The 18980-nt window shown below is 39.0% G+C and overlaps 1 protein-coding gene across 2 annotated transcripts in view; it reads right to left on the reverse strand.

Annotated features, from left to right (window-relative positions):
- fstl4 (follistatin-like 4) overlaps positions 1-18980 on the reverse strand; it is a 240311-nt gene that overhangs the window by 129265 nt on the left and 92066 nt on the right. For both annotated transcript variants that reach the window (XM_034206719.1, XM_034206720.1), the window contains exon 4: positions 1194-1436. In XM_034206719.1, the coding sequence (XP_034062610.1) occupies positions 1194-1436 (243 nt within the window). The remainder of the gene's footprint in view (positions 1-1193; positions 1437-18980) is intronic.

The raw sequence follows: 18980 nt of genomic DNA on the forward strand, positions 1-18980 counted from the left end.
CTGAGGTGTACTCATAAGTTTCGCCAAAATAATTAATGCACTATTTAAAAACATTTTTAACAAGGTTATTCGACTGATTAAGAGCCAGGAGTCCTAACTCACTGAACCATATGAATGTATAAAGTACGTCTAAATGTTTGCATGAGCACTGAATAAATATCTTGTTTATGACAAAGGAAGTGAAATTTGTCAGATGAAATCCCGGCATATTTTCAGTAACATCTGTAGATTGATTTATTGTTTGCCTTCACAACCAAAACACACCTTTATATGTCTACAATAACAATGATTGATTGATTAAATGAACTTTAAGGGAGCTACTCAAATATGCTTTAGATGCCAGTCTTTGTGATCAGATCTAATTAAGAGTGCTGACTTACATTGAAATGAGAGTGAATCCAGGTGAATATAGCAACTGATGAAAATGCTAACAGTATAAGTACCATTGTCAGTCCTTGCTACGGTTTCCCAGACAGACCTGACCCTGAGCTACAGACTTCAGTGCCAAACTACAAATGATTTCAGTCTCTCATCTCGGTTGAGTGGGTGGCTGACAGTCACAGACTGATTTCCACAGTGATTGATGCTTGTGACAAAAGCTTGACAGATGGCAACATGCAACAAAACAATTGCTTTGTTTGTCTGTACAAGTCTATTTCGGTTTCAACGTCAAACAAAAGTCAAAGCCCCACTGCAGCCTTCAAATGTATGCCTCACAGGTATCAGAACATCATTTGAGGGCAATTTTCCCTCAAATATAGCATCAAAAGTGTTAACCTGTACCAAACCAAAGTGCTGCAGTCAGACATCAAAGACTGGCCATCGCAGCATCGCCATGTTTCTGTGTTAGCGTAGACGTTGCACTGCCAAAAAATATACCTTAAGGATATTGGTAATGTTTGTTTATTCCTATGGGGGGTACATATATTTTTTTTTAAAGCAAAAAATGCTTAAGAATCATATTCAGAATCTATATTTATTTTACCATCTATCAAATGTAATCATTTTTTGCAGCATTTTCTCATGAAACGGCTGAAGTAATTGTATTTTAAGATATTGGTATTAAATAAATAGTGAAATGTGTAATATATAACAGGATTTTTAATGTTGGTGTTCTCTTCACATCACTTTTTACAGCGTGTTGCAGTGGCCCATTGCAGTGTGAGTATATCAGTGTGACAGTGAAGCGCTACCTTTGAAGAAGCAGTCCTTGCTGTGCACCACGTAGATCCGCCTCCTCTCCAGGCAGGCGGTGCGGTAAACCTCGCAGTGGTTCTCGTAGAACCTGCCGTCTGAACCACACACCGGCACAAAGGAGGGCCGGCACTTTTCCTGGCAAACACACTCGGCACGGCCGGTGTCCGCCATCAGCACACACTGTCGACCCCGTCCACAGTAAGTCCTGCGACAGGGATCTCCATCTGGGTCAGAGAGGGCTGAAAGAGCGAGAGAGAAAAGGGAAAACAGCAAGAGTAAATGAGCAAGTCCATAAAATCTTAAAGACAGAGAAAGAAACTTTCTACATCAATAATGTTTTACTTGTTTATATCAAATAAAAATAACCACAAGTTGCACAATGACACACACTGTTATGGGCCAGTAAAAGAACAGACAAACAAATAAAGAATGGAATGAATATATTAATATTAATAATATGATTAACCTACTTTGCTATCCCATCCATCGGCAATTGTGATTATGTTTTCATATAAAATAAATAGAAGCTATGATCCAATCAGGAATATCATATCATTTTGAATAAGCACTCAAATAATAAACCTAACGATAAAACTGCAAACTAAAACCTCACATTTTCTGAAATATATTCTAGTTTGAGGAAAATGAAAGGCGGATTCAAACACATACTGCATTAGTTATGCGCAGTACAATATAACAAAAGTAACATATTAATTACCAGAAAGTAACAAGACCATTTGTAAGTGAAAGTATGACCCAGAAATAGCAAAAGCGTAAACTCAAGCCAAACACCTCTGGATCGCAATTACGCAGTACAGTGCTAACAAGGAGAAACTTTTGAAAAGAAAACTTTCACCTGACAAATCCAACAGCCAGGTGTCCTGATTAACACCTCTCGGCTCTCATTTGCACATACAGTACATGTGAACATCCGTGCAAAAACACACATAGATATGCATACTTGAGAGGTACACTCATGAGCGTAGGAAGCATCCTCAATGTGGGTGGGACTATTTGAAAGGGGGTGTGGGTGGGTGGTGGAACTCACCTCCTTTAGCTTGCCCCCCCGAGAAGATTTTGTTTTAAATGTTGAAGTTAAAAGCATCAATCTGCTGCACTTTGAGAGCAAAATTAGGAGATTTAAACTGTCATGTTGTGTTACTGTACTATAGTATGAGTTGGATTTATTTCATATTCTCTTATTTTTGATAACTATAATGATCATATAAAGGTGTGCCTTGGAAATGCTTTTTTACATAAATGATGACCAAACCGTTTGAGACCCACTACTTAGACTAAAGTGAACTAGGGATGGGCAAATGGCGGCCCGCGGGCCGCATGCGGCCCCCACCTCCTCTTTTTGCGGCCCTCAGATTAATTTATAAACAACTTAATTAATAAAATGTAGTACTGATACCGTCCACTGTGATTGGATGTGGGAATGGCAGTGCGACAAGGTTACGAGCGTCACAGCTCTATGAAATGGAATGGAACCACGGCAGCCTTTCCAAAACTGGAATTGGACGGGTCCAGCTCCCGGCTCCAGCCCCCCCCCCCCCCCCCAGAACTACACATGCTGGCTATTGTGTGTTTTGCAACATGTTCTATGGCACGTCTCTTTATAAGACGTTTTCGTATTTCCCACAATTAGAAGTTGCCAGTATTAAACTGTGTACACCCTGGAGGTTTAGGGGATACGAAACACAGTGGTGTTGTCAAATTTAAAACATATAATGAATAAATGGGTGAATTAATATACCCACATGACACCTAAGGTCAGAAGAGCTTTATTTAACAGCTGGTCTTATGTCTGTGACCCCGCCTGTTGTTCATTGATAAGCCTGAAACATGCACTTGTCAAGGTTCAGAGTTACATTTCGCAAATATGGCAGTAGCCATCGATCATCTTAAGATAAGATAAGATATACTTTATTGATCCCAAGTTGGGAAATGTTTTTGTTACAGCAGTATACTACTTTGTTCTACTCCACTACAATTCAGAGGTTAACCTGGTATTTTTACTCCACTACATGTATTTTAGTTACTTTGCAGATTCTGATGTGAAATATAAACAACACTTAAATCAGACTTTAGTTATACCTGAGTCAAATTCAGGGAAGGTGATTGTCAAGTGCCAAAATAAACTATGCATTATATTGGACGTTAAGTATTTTGTCAGACTTCATATTTATCTGTGGATAACCCCAACGTGTTTTTCTTATTCAAAAGAAGACATTAACTTAAAGTATTCTTTAATGTTTAAATAAAGCCTTATTAGTTTGTCTGTTTTGCACTTCCTCCTGTTAATATCTTTGGACGTCCTGCACTAAACTGTTTTATTGTAGAGATCACTACAGTATCTTCTTGATATTTGATATTCTATATGTATATCATGCCCATACTTGTCAACCCTCCCGATTTTCGCGGGAGACTCCCGATTTCATTGCCCTCTCCCGGTTTCCTCCCCGGGGTCATATTTCTCCCACATTTCTCCCGATTTCTGACAAAATCTGATTTACTCAGGACTGTTTCCACTCGGATTTTAATACAGCTATACCATTGTTTGGTTTCCATGGTAACACGTCTCTTTAGTAGCGCGCAACTGAAAGTCTGAGAGGGTGAGGCAGATAGTCACAGAAAACAGAACAAGAATCGACGAATACTCTACTCTCTGCTCACTCCTTTCCTGCCCACACATATGCTCCGGCGATCCACTAGCACCCCCCACTTTTTGCTTTCTGGGGGAGTCCGAAAACCAGTCAGTATCTGGTGTGAGGGGTAGGGGTAGGGTTAGGGTTAGGGTAATGTTGTGAATCGAGTGGCCTATGTTCGTCGTCCATAACATACGCCTGCCCATACCATAACCCCACCACCACCATGGGCCACTCGATTCACAACATTAGGCAAGGCAAGGCAAGGCAAGTTTATTTATACAGCACTTTTCAACACAAGGCAATTCAAAGTGCTTTACAAAAAATGAAAGAGATTAAGAAAATGGCATTTAAAATCAGTCATTAAAAAGAAAAGCTAATAAAATAAACATTAAAAGAAAAAAATACATGGATAAAAGTTACAGTGCAATTAAACATTAAAAGAAAAAAGTACATGGATAAAAGTTACAGTGCAGTCTAAGATATGAATAGTTCAATTAAAAGCAGCGACAAAAAGAAAAGTCTTCAGCCTGGATTTAAAAGTAGTAAGAGTTGCAGCGGACCTGCAGGTTTCTGGGAGTTTGTTCCAGATATTTGGAGCATAATAACTGAACGCTGCTTTACCATGTTTAGTTCTGACTCTGGGGACAGAAAGCTGACCAGTCCCTGAAGACCTGAGAGATCTGGATGGTTCATAATTTAGCAGGAGGTCAGAAATGTATTTTGGGCCTAAACCATTCAGTGCTTTATAAACCAGCAGCAGTATTTTGAAATCTATTCTTTGACACACAGGAAGCCAGTGTAAAGACTTCAGAACTGGAGTGATGTGATCCACTTTCTTAGTGTTAGTGAGGACTCGAGCAGCAGCGTTCTGAATTAGCTGCAGCTTCCTAATAGATTTTTTAGTGAGACCTGTGAAGACACCATTGCAGTAGTCGAGTCTACTGAAGATAAAAGCATGGACAAGTTTTTCCAAATCCTGCTGTGACATTAGTCTTTTAATCCTAGATATATTCTTTAGGTGATAGTAGACTGATTTATTAACAGTTTTAATGTGACTGTTAAAACTCAGGTCAGAGTCCATGACTACACCTAGATTTCTGGCTTTATCTGTTGTTTTGAACATTGCACACTGAAGCTCAGCGCTAACTTTTATACGTTCTGCCTTGGCTCCAAAAACCATTACCTCAGTTTTATCTTTGTTTAATTGGAGAAAGTTCTGACACATCCAGTCATTGATTTGTTCAATGCACTTACTCAGTGTTTGAATTGGAGCATAGTCTCCTGGTGAAATTGTTACGTACATGTGTGTGTCATCTGCATAGCTATGGTAACTTATTTTGTTGTTCTTCATTATCTGAGCCAGTGGTAGCATGTAGATGTTAAAGAGAAGAGGCCCCAAGATGGAGCCTTGAGGAACCCCACATGTCATATTTGTCAACTCAGATGTGTATTTACCTATAGAAACAAAGTTGTTTCTGTCCTTTAAGTAGGATTCAAACCAATTCAGAACTGTTTCCGAAAGTCCCACCCAGTTCTCCAGTCGGTCTAGTAATATGCTGTGGTCAACAGTGTCAAACGCAGCACTGAAATCTAATAATACTAACACTGAAGTTCTGCCACTGTCTGTGTTTAAGTGGATGTCATTAAAGACCTTTACAAGAGCAGTCTCAGTGCTGTGGTTTGGACGAAAGCCTGACTGGAACACATCAAAACAGTTATTTAAATGCAAGAAATGACTCAACTGTTGAAAAACAACTTTTTCAATGATTTTACCTAGAAATGGGAGGTTTGATATGGGCCTGTAATTGTTCATTACTGAAGCATCTAGATTATTCTTTTTTAAGAGCGGTTTAATGACTGCAGTTTTCAGGGCCTGTGGAAAAAATACCTGAGTGAAGAGATTTGTTTACTATATGAAGTAGATCTGAGGCCATGCAAGGCAAAACATCTTTGAAAAATCCTGTTGGAATAATATCAAGGCAGCAGGAGGAGGATTTCAGAAGTTGAATAATGTCCTCTAGGTTTTTATCATTAATCTGATGGAATTGTGTCATGATGTCTGAATTGATGTTAAGTGGAGATAGGGACAACACATTTGCTGTTCCTGATGCAGAGGCACTGACTGCTTGTCTGATTTTCTGAATTTTGTCAGTGAAGAAGGAGGCAAAATCATTGCACGCCCTGGTGGATAGAAATTCAGAGGCTACTGACACTGGGGGGTTAGTTAGTCTGTCGACGGTAGCAAACAAGGCACGTGCGTTGTTTTTGGTAATGATGTCAGAGAAGAACGATTGTCGTGCGTTTTTCAATTCCAAATTATAAAGGCCAAGTCTCTCTTTATAGATTTCAAAGTGAACCTGGAGATTTGTTTTTCGCCACCTGCGTTCAGCTTTTCGACATTCTCTTTTTTCTGTCTTCACGGTCATGGCCTTTCTCCATGGAGATATTTTCTTGCCAGACACTTCCTTTACCTTAGTTGGAGCAATGGCATCTATAACATTTTTAATTTTTGAATTAAAATGATCTACTAGCTCATTTACTGAGATGTTAGCAGGGGCAAGTGTGGAAGAGAAATTCTGAGTAAACATTTCCCTAGTATTTTCAGTTAAATATCGCTTTGTGGTTACCTCTTTTTGAACATTTTTGTGAACAGAAATAGAGCTCTCAAAGAAAACACAGGAATGGTCAGAGAGTGCAACATCAGTCACCACAACCTTAGAGATATTCAGACCCTTTGAGATAATTAAGTCCAGAGTGTGCCCCTTATTGTGCGTGGGCTCCGTCACATGCTGAGTCAGTCCATAGCTATCAAGAACACAAAACAGTTCTTTAGCCCCTCTGTCCTGGGGGTTGTCAACATGGATGTTAAAATCACCAACAATGACTAGACGGTCAAAGTCAATACACACTATAGACAGCAGTTCAGTAAAGTCATCAAAAAAGCTTGCACAGTATTTGGGTGGTCTATAGATATTTAGGAACAGAGCTCGAGAGGAGCATTTCAGCCGAAGGGCCACATATTCAAAATAATCAAAGTTTCCATACGATGTCTTCCTGCATTGAAGGGAATCATTGAACAGAATAGCAACTCCACCCCCTTTCTTATGCATTATTTCCTGACTCATAAAACTAAAGTTGGGAGGGGTTGATTCGATAAGAACAGCTGCACTGTTATTTTGTTCAATCCAAGTTTCTGTTAAAAACATAAAATCGAGATTGTGCTCAGTGATTAAATCATTGATTAAAAATGTTTTTCCTGCCAAAGACCTGACATTTAATAAAGCTAGTTTAAGTTTGTTAAACACACTATCAGTCATGTTTTTTGTAACAAGCTGTGGCTGACATGGAATCACTGCTAAATTAGATAAACTCACACAAACGTTTGAGCGCTTCCTGTTTCTATGATTCACCGCTCTTAATCTATTACCTATCAACACAGATATCGGCAAAGCTACTGGCAGGCAGGGCCCCGACATGTCCTGGAAAGAGTTGAGAGTGCCATACGCCCTTGAGCCTGGACCCATCACATATCAGTAAGAGTTTGTTGTGTTTTGTACACACACATCCTTATCAGGCTTCGGAGACTGCAGAAGCCCCCTCGAAGGGAGGGGAGGTGGTCGACGTAGGCACGGTGATGGAGACGGGCTAGATGGTGCGGGGGTAGAGGACATGCTGCCAGGGGGGGGAGGTGGTTGACGTAGGCGCGGTGATGAGGACGGGGGAGATGGTGCGCGTCTCCGCGGTGATTTTGGTGGGCGTCGTTGAGGAGCGGGGGTAAAGGACATGGTGCCAGCCCTGCGTATCGCCTTCGTTTGGTCTTTGAACTCCAGGAAGGAATCAGTGCCAACCCTCTGTATCTCCTTTGTGTGTTCATCGATCTCCAGGAGGGTGGGCGAGGGTGAAAGGGTGAACGGAGTATCCTCAAAGGCGTTGACAGGGGGGGGGGTGACGGGCAGTGGAGACTCCTCCATGTGTCTCATATGTCTCCCATAATCAGAACATTCCTCAGGCGGGTGCAGTGATAATTCTTCAGGGTTTTCTGCGTGATGTGTTGTGTCTTTCTCGTGTTTTGATTCCTCTTGCCGCTTGTCCTTGGCAGAGGGAACAGATTGATGACGCAGGCAGTTGAATATGTTAGAGATAAACAATTTCACTCCTGATTTGTTCAGGCAAACTCCATTTGCCTTGAAAAGATGTCTGCGATCCCAGAAAAAGTTAAAATTGTCAATAAAATGAACAGAATGGTCAGTACAGGCCGTTGAAAGCCAGGTGTTCAGTGCAAACAATCTGCTGAATCTCTCCACTCCTCTTCTGACTGGCGGTAGAGGGCCACTGATGAACACCTCTGCATTTAGAGAGCTGGCAGTTTCCAACAAACATTTAAAGTCTTCTTTCAGCACTTCTGACTGTTGTTTCACAACATAATTTGTTCCAATGTGCAGTACCACATTCTTCACAATCGGATGTTCAGCCCCAATATGCAGGATCTTCTCAGCCAAGTCAGAGACCACATCCTTGGGAAAACAGAGTACTTTGGTGTTGTTCTTATTACACAGACCTTTTACATCTCTTACAGCAGAGTCACCCACAATCAGAGTTTCAGGCCCAGTCGTTAGCTTTCCCTCTAGCCTTTTACTTTTAGAGTAGCTATTGGTCCTTACCCTGCTGCGTGAAGAGGACAGGTTATCCAGGTCATCAGATCTCCGGTTCTCGGTCAGCGGAGCGTATCTGTTCTGGATTGGCACACTTGGTGGTTTAGGAGGATTGTTTGTAATTCTCCCTTTAGCAGCTGTCCACTGCTGTTTCCTAGTATGAATAGGGGTTGAAGAGGCGCTCTTCCTGGGTGATAACAATGCAGGCCAGCCGGTTGCATCACAGATTTCGGAGCTCTGGGCTCTGCCTGTTATCCGTCCTCCCAAATCCCATGGAAGTGATTTACTCTTAGGCTTTGCACCCAGAGAGTTCCAGGGAGGACTATCACTTGTAGATTTATTACCCGGTACACAGCCCTCCTGTTCCTTGGAATCCTTGTAGCTGCTAACTAGCTGTGAGTTAGCATACCCTTCTCCATTACTTTGCAACACTGGTAAAGTCGTGTCATTCCCACGACATAGTCCATTCACTTCCACGTTAACTTCCAACCGTTGCATTTTCATTTCCAACACAGCCATCTTCTGTATAAGTTTCTGGAAGTCATCTGTAGAGAACGGAGGCATTTTGCTACCAACTAGCTTAAGCTAAATAGCAGTAGCCTACCAGGCTTTAGCTGTTGCTAGGCCACGCTATTGTAAGACTGACGTCGTCGTAAAAATGTTGAAATATGGCTGAAACCCTCCGTCTATTTACGAAGATGAACTGTCCCAGTGATAAGTTAATGTCCAGGAGCCGCTGCTCGAAGTTTTCAGAGAATAAGAATAGGAAAATCAGCATAAAAAGTAAGCAGAGGCAAGAGCAAGCAGAAAAGCGTCTGCACTGTAAGAAAGACAAGGAGGCAAGGAGTTACATTACCCTAACCCTAACCCTAACCTAACCCTACCCCTACCCCTCACACAAGATACTCACTGGTTTTCGGACCCCCCCAGACCCCCCCAATAAAGCAAAAATGCACATTTTATTGTGGCCATTCTAAGGCACACCTGTGCAATAATCATGCTGTCTAATCAGCATCTTGATATGCCACACCTGTGAGGTGGGATGGATTATCTCGGCAAGGGAGAAGTGCTCACTATCACAGATTTGTTCTGATTTGTGAACAATATTTGAGAGAAATGGTTATTTTGTGTATATAGAAAATGTTTTAGATCTTTGAGTTCATCTCATGAAAAATGGGAGCAAAAATAAAAGTGTTGCGTTTATATTTTTGTTCAGTGTATTTAGCTGGATCAGAGAGAATAATCAACATAGTGCATAACAAGATAAAACCATAACACCTCTATCAGCTGACGCCGATAGGCAGGAATTTTTTTTAATTGTTACTCTTAGAAACAAAATGAATGACCTCTTTCCTTTGACCAGTATAGTGTTATCAACAGCTCCCGGAAACGTAAGTTCTAATATTACACTAGAGAGTAAATTAGAATGCTTTTCAGCCATAAACCTTGAACAATTAAATTAAATGATTCTCTCTTCTAAACCATCAACGTGTATCTTAGACCCAATTCCAACTAAGCTATTAAAGGAAGTTTTTCCATTAATTAGCACTTCTTTATTAAATATTATGAATATGTCTTTATTATCAGGCTATGTTCCACAATCATTCAAAGTAGCAGTGATAAAACCGCTTCTTAAAAAGCACAACCTCGATCCAGAGGTTTTAGCCAACTATAGACCTATTTCTAATCTTCCGTTCCTCTCAAAAATTCTTGAGAAAGCAGTCGCAAAACAGTTTTGTGATTACTTAAAAAACAATGATTTATTTGAAGATTTTCAGTCTGGCTTTAGAACACATCATAGCACAGAGACAGCTCTGGTTAAAGTCACAAATTACCTTCTAATACACTCTAAAAACAAATGCCTTGGCTCAACAAAGAAAATCAACGCAACAGTTTGCATCGATGTTTATTGAGTTAAGACAACTTCTAATGAAATTGTCTTAAAGCAACAAAGTTATTTGAGTTAGGGGAGAAGGCTTTTCCTCTACAATCAGAGGTGTTTTTAATTACCACTTACTTAATAATTGGTAGCATGAACACAAGTTTTGAAGTTAATTACTCAAAAGATTAAGTTGTTCCGACTTGTTTTACCACATGATTTAAAAGGAATTATAAGTTCTATGTACTTAATTACCATCATTGTGAACACACGTTTTTAAGTTGACAATAAATTAAGTTGCTCCAAATATATTGTTTTCAATATTTGTTTTTCTTAGCTTTTTCATGTTTTTGCCTTTAAAGAAAGAAATTAATTGATTCCACAACAAAAATATTGGGCAATTCACTTTTTATTTTGAACTGCAGTTGTTTATTTCAACACATGATGTTTCAATCAGGAGATAATTCATTTTGTTTGAACATTTATTGACACATGCCATATGATAAGGTGCATGAACACCTGCAATCACAGCTGACTTCAGGAGAGAGGAGAACCATTTTAAAGTGTGGCTGCAGCACGTTAATTGGCTGCTGGAGAATGAGGTGAAATGTAATGGGTTAAAGAGAACGCCTGTGATGAGCTGATTATATGCAGCTGCGGAGTGAATGTATATACACCCAGTCTTCCTGAAAGGACTTGCGCTGAGCTTCATTTAAATCTTGAAAAAAAAGATAAATAACACAAATTTAAATTGCCCCACAAATAATAAATACACACATTAGCCATATTACCATGGGAAATGGGGACACAGCAAATAAATGCTGCCATCACAATGAAGTTAGAGGCCTTTGCATATTTAAAATCAGTGCCAAATATGTCAAATCTGTAAAGTTTTTGTAAAACTACAGAAACAAACTCTCAATGGCCACCAATCTGCAGATCACACACATACATTTTACAAAAGATGTAACAAAGATGTTTACACTGCCGACAGTGTATTTTATTTCAAGATTTTTAATTACGTCGCTAAACTCCTTGAAAAGGTCCTCTTCCTTTTCTCCAAGGTACACGACAAGGCAGCGGATGGCTATAGTTCTCTGCGTACTTCAATTGTATTGTGCTATTTTTGAAAAAGGAAAAAAAGAGAAATGACCTAAATTAATATTTTCTGAATGGGTGACTGCCAACAACTTGCATTTCAATGACAACTCTAAATAATGATCCTACCTCAAGAAGCATGTCCTTGATCTGCTTCACGAGATTCATTTTGAATAAAAAGCGATATCACAATAGTAACCAAAGTATTTTTACACTCACAGTAGCCTCTACTACTTTGCATCCTCGTACAGAACTATTCACAGTTCAAAGGCTGCTAATTGTGGTCAAACAGCAATTTGCCATACAGTGCAACTACAAGGCTATCTGTATTTGAATGACAAAAGATGACACTCACCTTAAAATGTCCTTTGTATATTTCTATTTGTCTTAACTGTCGGAACTTGTCCAATGTCCAGGCATGTTAAGTGGGAGTGGACTTGAAATCCTTAACTCAAGGTGTAGAACAATTAAGTTATCAAGCCAATTGCATTACTTACTATAACTTAAATTTAGTTTTAAGTCAATTAACGCAGAAATCAGAGTTCAAATTACACACAATATTAAGTTGATGTAATTACCAACATTATTACGTCAACACAACTTATAAATTAATGTTTGCAACTTAAAATGTTTATCTAAATCAATTAGCTCACATTTTTATCTTGCAACCATGCATTTAATTAAGTGGAGGTGAAAGGTCGCCTGAATTCGTTTTTAGAGTGTAGCCTCAGACAAAGGACTTGTCTCTATTCTTGTCTTGCAAGTGCTGCATTTGATACTATCGACCATGATATCCTATTGCAAAGACTAGAGCACTTAGTTGGCATAAAGGGAACTGTTTTAGGCTGTTTTAGGTCCTATCTATCTGAACGCTCTCAGTTTGTGTGTGTCAACGATGAATCTTCCATGCAAACCAAAGTTAGCCATGGAGTGCCACAGGGCTCAGTGTTTGGACCTATTTTGTTCATATTATATATGCGTCCGTTAGGCAATATTATAAGGAATCATTCTGTACATTTTCATTGTTATGCGGATGGTACTCAACTATATTTATCAATCAAGCCTGATATAAATAAAATTCAAGACTGCCTCAAGGACTTAAAAACGTGGATGACCTTAAACTTTTTGATGTTAAACACGGCCAAATCTGAAGTTATTGTACTCGGCCCAAATAATCTACGAAACAAACTATCTAAAGATATACTAACTATGGATGGCATTAATTTGGCCTCCAGTGAGACTGTAAGGAATCTTGGTGTTATATTTGATCAGGATTTATCCTTTAACGCCCACATAAAATCAATTTCAAGGACCGCCTACTTCCATCTACGTAACATTGCAAAAATCAGGCATATCTTGCCTCAAAACGATGCAGAGAAACTAGTCCATGCATTTATTGCTGGATTATTGTAACTCTTTATTATCAGGGTGTACCAAGAAGTCAGTCAAGTCACTTCAGCTGATTCAAAATGCTGCAGCTCGTGTACTAACCAGACTTAGGAAAAGGGACCACATTACTCCTGTTCTGGCTGCCTTACACTGTCTCCCTATATAACACAGGATATCATTTAAAATTCTTCTTCTCGCCTACACTCTAAAAACTAATTCAGGGGACCTTTCACCTCCACTTAATTAAATGCATGGTTACAAGTTAAAAATGTGAGATAATTGATTTATATAAACATTTTAAGTTGCAAACATTAATTTATAAGTTGTGTTGACGTAATAATGTTGGTAATTACATCGACTTAATATTGTGTGTAATTTAAACTCGGATTTCTGCGTTAATTAATTGACTCAAATTCAAGTTGTAGTAAGTAATGCAATTGGCTTGATAACTTAATTGTTCTACACCTTGAGTTAAGGATTTCAAGTCCACTCCCACTTAACATGCCTGGACAAGTTCCCGACAGTTAAGACAAATAGAAATACTATACAAAGGACATTTTAAGGTGAGTGTCATCTTTTGTCATTAAAATACAGTAGATAGCCTTGTAGTTGCACTGTATAGGCAAATTGCTGTTTGACCAAAATTAGCAGCCTTTGAACTGTGAATAGTTCTGTGAGAGGGATACAAAGTAGTAGAGGCTACTGTGAGTGTAAAAATACTTTGATTACTATTGTGATATAACTTTTTATTAAAAGAAAATCTTGGTGAAGCAGATCAAGGACATGCTTCTTGAGGTAAGATCGTTATTTAGAGTTGTCATTGAAATGCAAGTTGTTGGCAGTCACGCATTCAGAATATATTAATTTAGGTAATTTCTCTTTTTTTCCTTTTTCAAAAATAGCACAATACAATTGAAGTACGCAGAGAACTAGCCATCCGCTGCCTTGTTGTGTACCTTGGAGAAAAGGAAGAGGACCTTTTCAAGGAGTTTAGCGACGTAATTAAAAATCTTTAAATAAAATAAAATCCACGGGCACAGTGTAAAAACACAGGACAAAAGCACTGCTCTCTGTCAGTTACATTTTGAAGCATATTGCACTTTTGGCCACACCCCAATCAATAATATCTTAGCAACGTTCAGCATGGATAGGTGTTGACAGCAATGGCATGGGAAAAGGATTGTGTAACATTTGAAAAGTGGCTTCTGCTCTTCACTTAACCAGCTCACATATTATATGGAACCTGCAAAAAAGATGAGAAGGTACACTAAAACTTGCACGGTTGTGATTGACAACATCTGTCCACATGCATTTAAACACTAGGCAAAGTACTCAAAACCACCACTGTGTGTCTTCAGGACCACGTTGCCATGATGACACACACACATGCCGACTCAATAGGTGAAAACAATACCAGCGTTGCTTTAGCAGCTGGTAATAATGGCTCTGAATTAGCTAAGAGTGACAGTTTAAAAAGTATGCAATTACCTAATTCATTATCTCTTATGCGCTAACCTATTATTTAATGTGCTTCAAAAGGACATGAATATCGCCTTCATCAGTGACCGCTCCACCCCAGGATCTGACCATACGATGGCAACCATTGTGGTCAAGGGAAACAAATGAATGAGCAAGCATTCTGCGTTGAATGTGTTCATACTGTTTAAAATAATGACTGTCGGCAGTGTAAACATCTTTGTTACATCTTTTGTAAAATTGATGTGTGTGATCTGCAGATTGGTGGCCATTGAGAGTTTGTTAATGTAGTTTTAAAAAAACGTTACAGATTTTACATATTTGGCACTGGTTTTAAATATGCAAAGGCCTCTAACTTCGATGTGATGGCAGCATGTATTTGCTGTGTCCCCATTTCCCATGGTAATATGGCTAATGTGTTTATTTATTATTTGTGGGGCAATTTAAATTTGTGTTATTTATCTTTTTTTCAAGATTTAAATTAAGCTCAACGCAAGTCCTTTCAGGAAGACTGGGTGTATATACATTCGGTAACACTTTATTTTGATAGTCCATAGTTAACACTCTACAAGTCATCAGTTGACATTCAACAACACTGTTTCAACAGACAAGTAACATGCATTTAACTAACTGCCAGTAGAATATAAGGTACATCTCAAGTGTTGATCTATAGATTTAACAAAAAGTGTCTGTTGACTGTCAACATGTTTTTTGCAACAGGTTATTAACCGATATTCAACCTTACTATCTGTAGATTGTGAGTTCTTGTGAAAAAACTTTTTTTCTCAAGTGGCTTCTGTATTTATCTTATATATTAGTCAAATAAAACAGGAACAGGTGTTTCTAACTCAAACATTACATACATAATGAATAAATAAAGTTTGTGATCAGTTTTGCAAAACATTTAGCTTTATTCCCATGTCTGTTGCATATAATTAGTGGATGAATGTATGTGTTCTGTTGATAGGTTATAGACTTTCTACTGTTCTCAACTGTTTTTCACTTTAATTGGATAGTCCTAACACATGCCTACAAACGCTTAGTGGAGAATGCCTACTAAAAGTATACTGATAGTCAACTCTAGATTAGTTGACGATCAACAGATAGTCAACTAAACTCTAAAGTTGCTTATCTGTTGATCACCAACTAATGCTTAATGTAATCTTTAATTGACATCTTGACTCTCAACAGATTATCAACAGATAGTCAACATGACCCTGTTGACTTTCAACTGACAGATTGATTTTGAGTAGTTGATTGTCAATTTTGAAGATGTTGACACAATATACAGATAGTAAGGTTGAATATTGGTTAATACGCTGTTGACATGCTACTAAATGTCAACTGATGACTTATAGAGTGTTAAATATGGACTATCAAAATAAAGTGTTACCATACATTCATCTGCAGCTGCATATAATCAGCTCATCACAGGCGTTCTCTTTAACCTATTACATTTCACCTCATTCTCCAGCAGCCAATCACTGTGCTGCAGCCACACTTTAAAATGGTTCTCCTCTCTCCTGCAGTCAGCTGTGATTTCAGGTGTTCATGCAGCTTATCATATGGCATGTGTCAATAAATGTTCAAACTAAATGAAGTCTCTCCTGATTGAAACATCATGTGTTGAAATAAACAACTGCAGTTCAAAATAAAAAGTGAATTGCCTAATATTTTTGTTGTGGAATTAATTAATTTCTTTCTTTAAAGGCAAAAACATGAAAAAGCTAAAAAAAAAAAAACGATTGAATACAATATATTTGAAGCAACTTAATTTATAATTGGTTATCAACTTAAAAACGTGTGTTCACAATGATGGTAATTAAGTATATACATCTTAAAATTCCTTTTAAATCATGCGGTAAAACAAGTCGGAACAACTTAATTTTGTGAGTAATCAACTTGAAAACGTGTGTTTATGCTACCAATTATTAAGTAAGTGGTAAATAAAAAACACTTCTGATTGTAGAGGAAAAGCCTTCTCCCCTAACTCAAATAAGTTTGTTGGTTTAACACAATTTCTTTAGAAGTTGTCATAACTCAATAAACATTGATGCAAACTGTTGCGTTGATTTTCTTTGTTGAGCCAAAGCATTTGTTTTTAGAGTGTACAAAGCCCTTAATGGGCAGGTGCCATCTTACCTTAAAGAACTCATTATACCCTACTGTCCTACTAGGGCATTGCGTTCCAAGAATGCAGGGTTGTTGGTTGTTCCCAGAGTCTCTAAAAGTACAATGGGAGACAGAGCCTTTTCTTATCAAGCTCCACATTTGTGGAATCAGCTTCCAGTTTATGTTCGGGCGGCAGACACCCTATCCATTTTTAAGAGTGCGCTTAAGACCTTCCTTTTTGATAAAGCTTATAGTTAGGGCTGATTAGATTCAGCCCCTAGTTTTGCTGCTATAGGCTTAGTTTGTCGGGGGACACCTTACTTCTTCCTTCTCTCTGTCTATACCTGTGTACTCTCATGTTCCGAATAACCCAGCTTCCCCAAAAAAAAATGTGGTGTCTATATACGCCGGGATCATGGGAGTCATGGCTGATCCTGTTGCTGTGGTCCTGAGTCCTGGATCGCGAGCCCTGGATCGTGAGTCGTGGCTGTGCCTGCTGCTGTGGTCCTGGATGGATATCCTTGTGGATTAATCTTCTTATTATAGACACATGCATTTCCAAACATTTGGACTACCTATGTTGCAAATGTATTATCTTTTCAATTTACACACGGCATCTATTGCACGTCTGTCCGTCCTAGGAGAGGGATCCCTCCTCTGTTGCTCTCCCTGAGGTTTCTCCCATTTTTCCCTTTAAACTGTGGGTTTTCTCCGGAAGTTTTTCCTTGTATGATGTGAGGGTCTAAGGACAGAGGGTGTCGTATTGTCATACTGATATTTTGTACAAACTGTGAATTTCCACTGAGACAAATGTAACATTTGTGATATTGGGCTATATAAATAAACATTGATTGATTGATTGATTGATTGATTGATTGAATAGGGAGACAAAACACTGAGAGAACAGCAGCCCAAGGTTGAAGGCCTGTGCTCCAGTGAGGGCAGTACAAACTGATAAACTTAGTCAAAGGTATGGGCCGAGGAAAATATTTCCCCAACACTGTGAGCCAACTCATAAATGCACACACAAATGCACGCGCCAGCATCTCCATCACCACTGCTCACTGCCTCACCTTGCTTCTTCCGCTTGATTTAATCTATTTGCACTTAAAGCCAAAAAGCTGCTGATCCAGCCAGATGCTGCCCCCTCCGATTGATCTCTCCTGACCGGGACACCCCCACTGTCTTGTTGTGATCTGACGGTTGGATTTACGGCCGCTGTGCCTTGGGGTTATCACAGTTAAAACGACATGCTCAAGCAGGTCCTAGCAGGGCATCTGGTGCCTCACAAACTCATCTGGCAAATGTCAATGGTATTGAATTAGAAATATGAAAACCTTTCCGGAGTTTGAGAGTGTGAAAGCTAAATCAATATTAACAAACATGAACAACTCCTACTTAGACACCCACGTAGTGTTGAATGTTTCGACCGAGGAGCGACGGATTTAATTTGATCGAAGAATAAATACATTTACTATTGAAAATATATTTGTTGTTAATAAGTACTTGAGTCAATTTGACAGCTTTGTTCAATACTCCTTCCTCAGTTCCTTTTTTCATGTTTAAAATAAGTTCTGACCCTCCTTAACCCCAATGCTCTGTTTTTAAGGACTGCAGTCATTACAGGCCTGTGGCTGGGTGTCTACCCTTGAAAATGTCCTGTTCTCAGATCAAATGAAAAATGTTGGAGTATTGGTGCAAAAGCAAAGTTTCACCCGTAATTGACCCAGTTGAGTTTCTAGCACTGTTTCATCTTTAAACATTTAAAGCATTCTGTTTGTCTCGTTTTTTACCTTTGATGTTAACAAGCTTTGCTATTTGCCATGGAAACCAGGAAAATAAATATAAAGGAGACAACTGTTATGCAGCTCTGTGAGGAAAAGACCACACCCCATGAATACAATTGAGGTAGGTAAGTTGAGGTAACAACACTATAAAATGGTGAAAATTAAATCAAAATTCTAACAGCTGAAGAAATAACATATAAAACTAAATCTAAAGTTGCTTCTTGTAACGCAACACAGTCTCACTCCCTGATAGTCCAATAGCGACGCTTGGTCAGGGTCCTATGGCGTGCAGTTGTGACGCACCGAGTCTCCTTCAGCTTCATAAACGGACGCAAAGAGCTTTAAATTGATTGCAATGTATTCCCATCGGCGGCGGTATTTGACGCTCAGGAAAGCACCACATCGGTCGATGTCGGCGGCAGTTAAAGGCAATGTGAGCGTCCATTCCCATTGGATAACGGAGGATTTTACACCCGGAAGTAAGTATTCTCCTTACTGTCGATTGGTTTTACAGTGATATCTGCACTACTCATCAACTCAAAAACATCAGATTTTCCTTGTTAATTACACAACATTGATTGGTTTAAATTGTGTACAATGCTTTTGTATTTTTCCCCTTCGATTCGGAGAAACAAATATTTTTTCTGAGTTTAGGATGGCAGAAGACACTACTCTACCCAGAATCCTCAGCTATTGTTTGGGATTACACCACATGTTTTGCTTGACAAACCCCGTG

The sequence above is a fragment of the Gymnodraco acuticeps genome, unplaced genomic scaffold (genome assembly GCF_902827175.1).
Source record: "Gymnodraco acuticeps unplaced genomic scaffold, fGymAcu1.1, whole genome shotgun sequence".
Taxonomy (NCBI): domain Eukaryota; kingdom Metazoa; phylum Chordata; class Actinopteri; order Perciformes; family Bathydraconidae; genus Gymnodraco; species Gymnodraco acuticeps.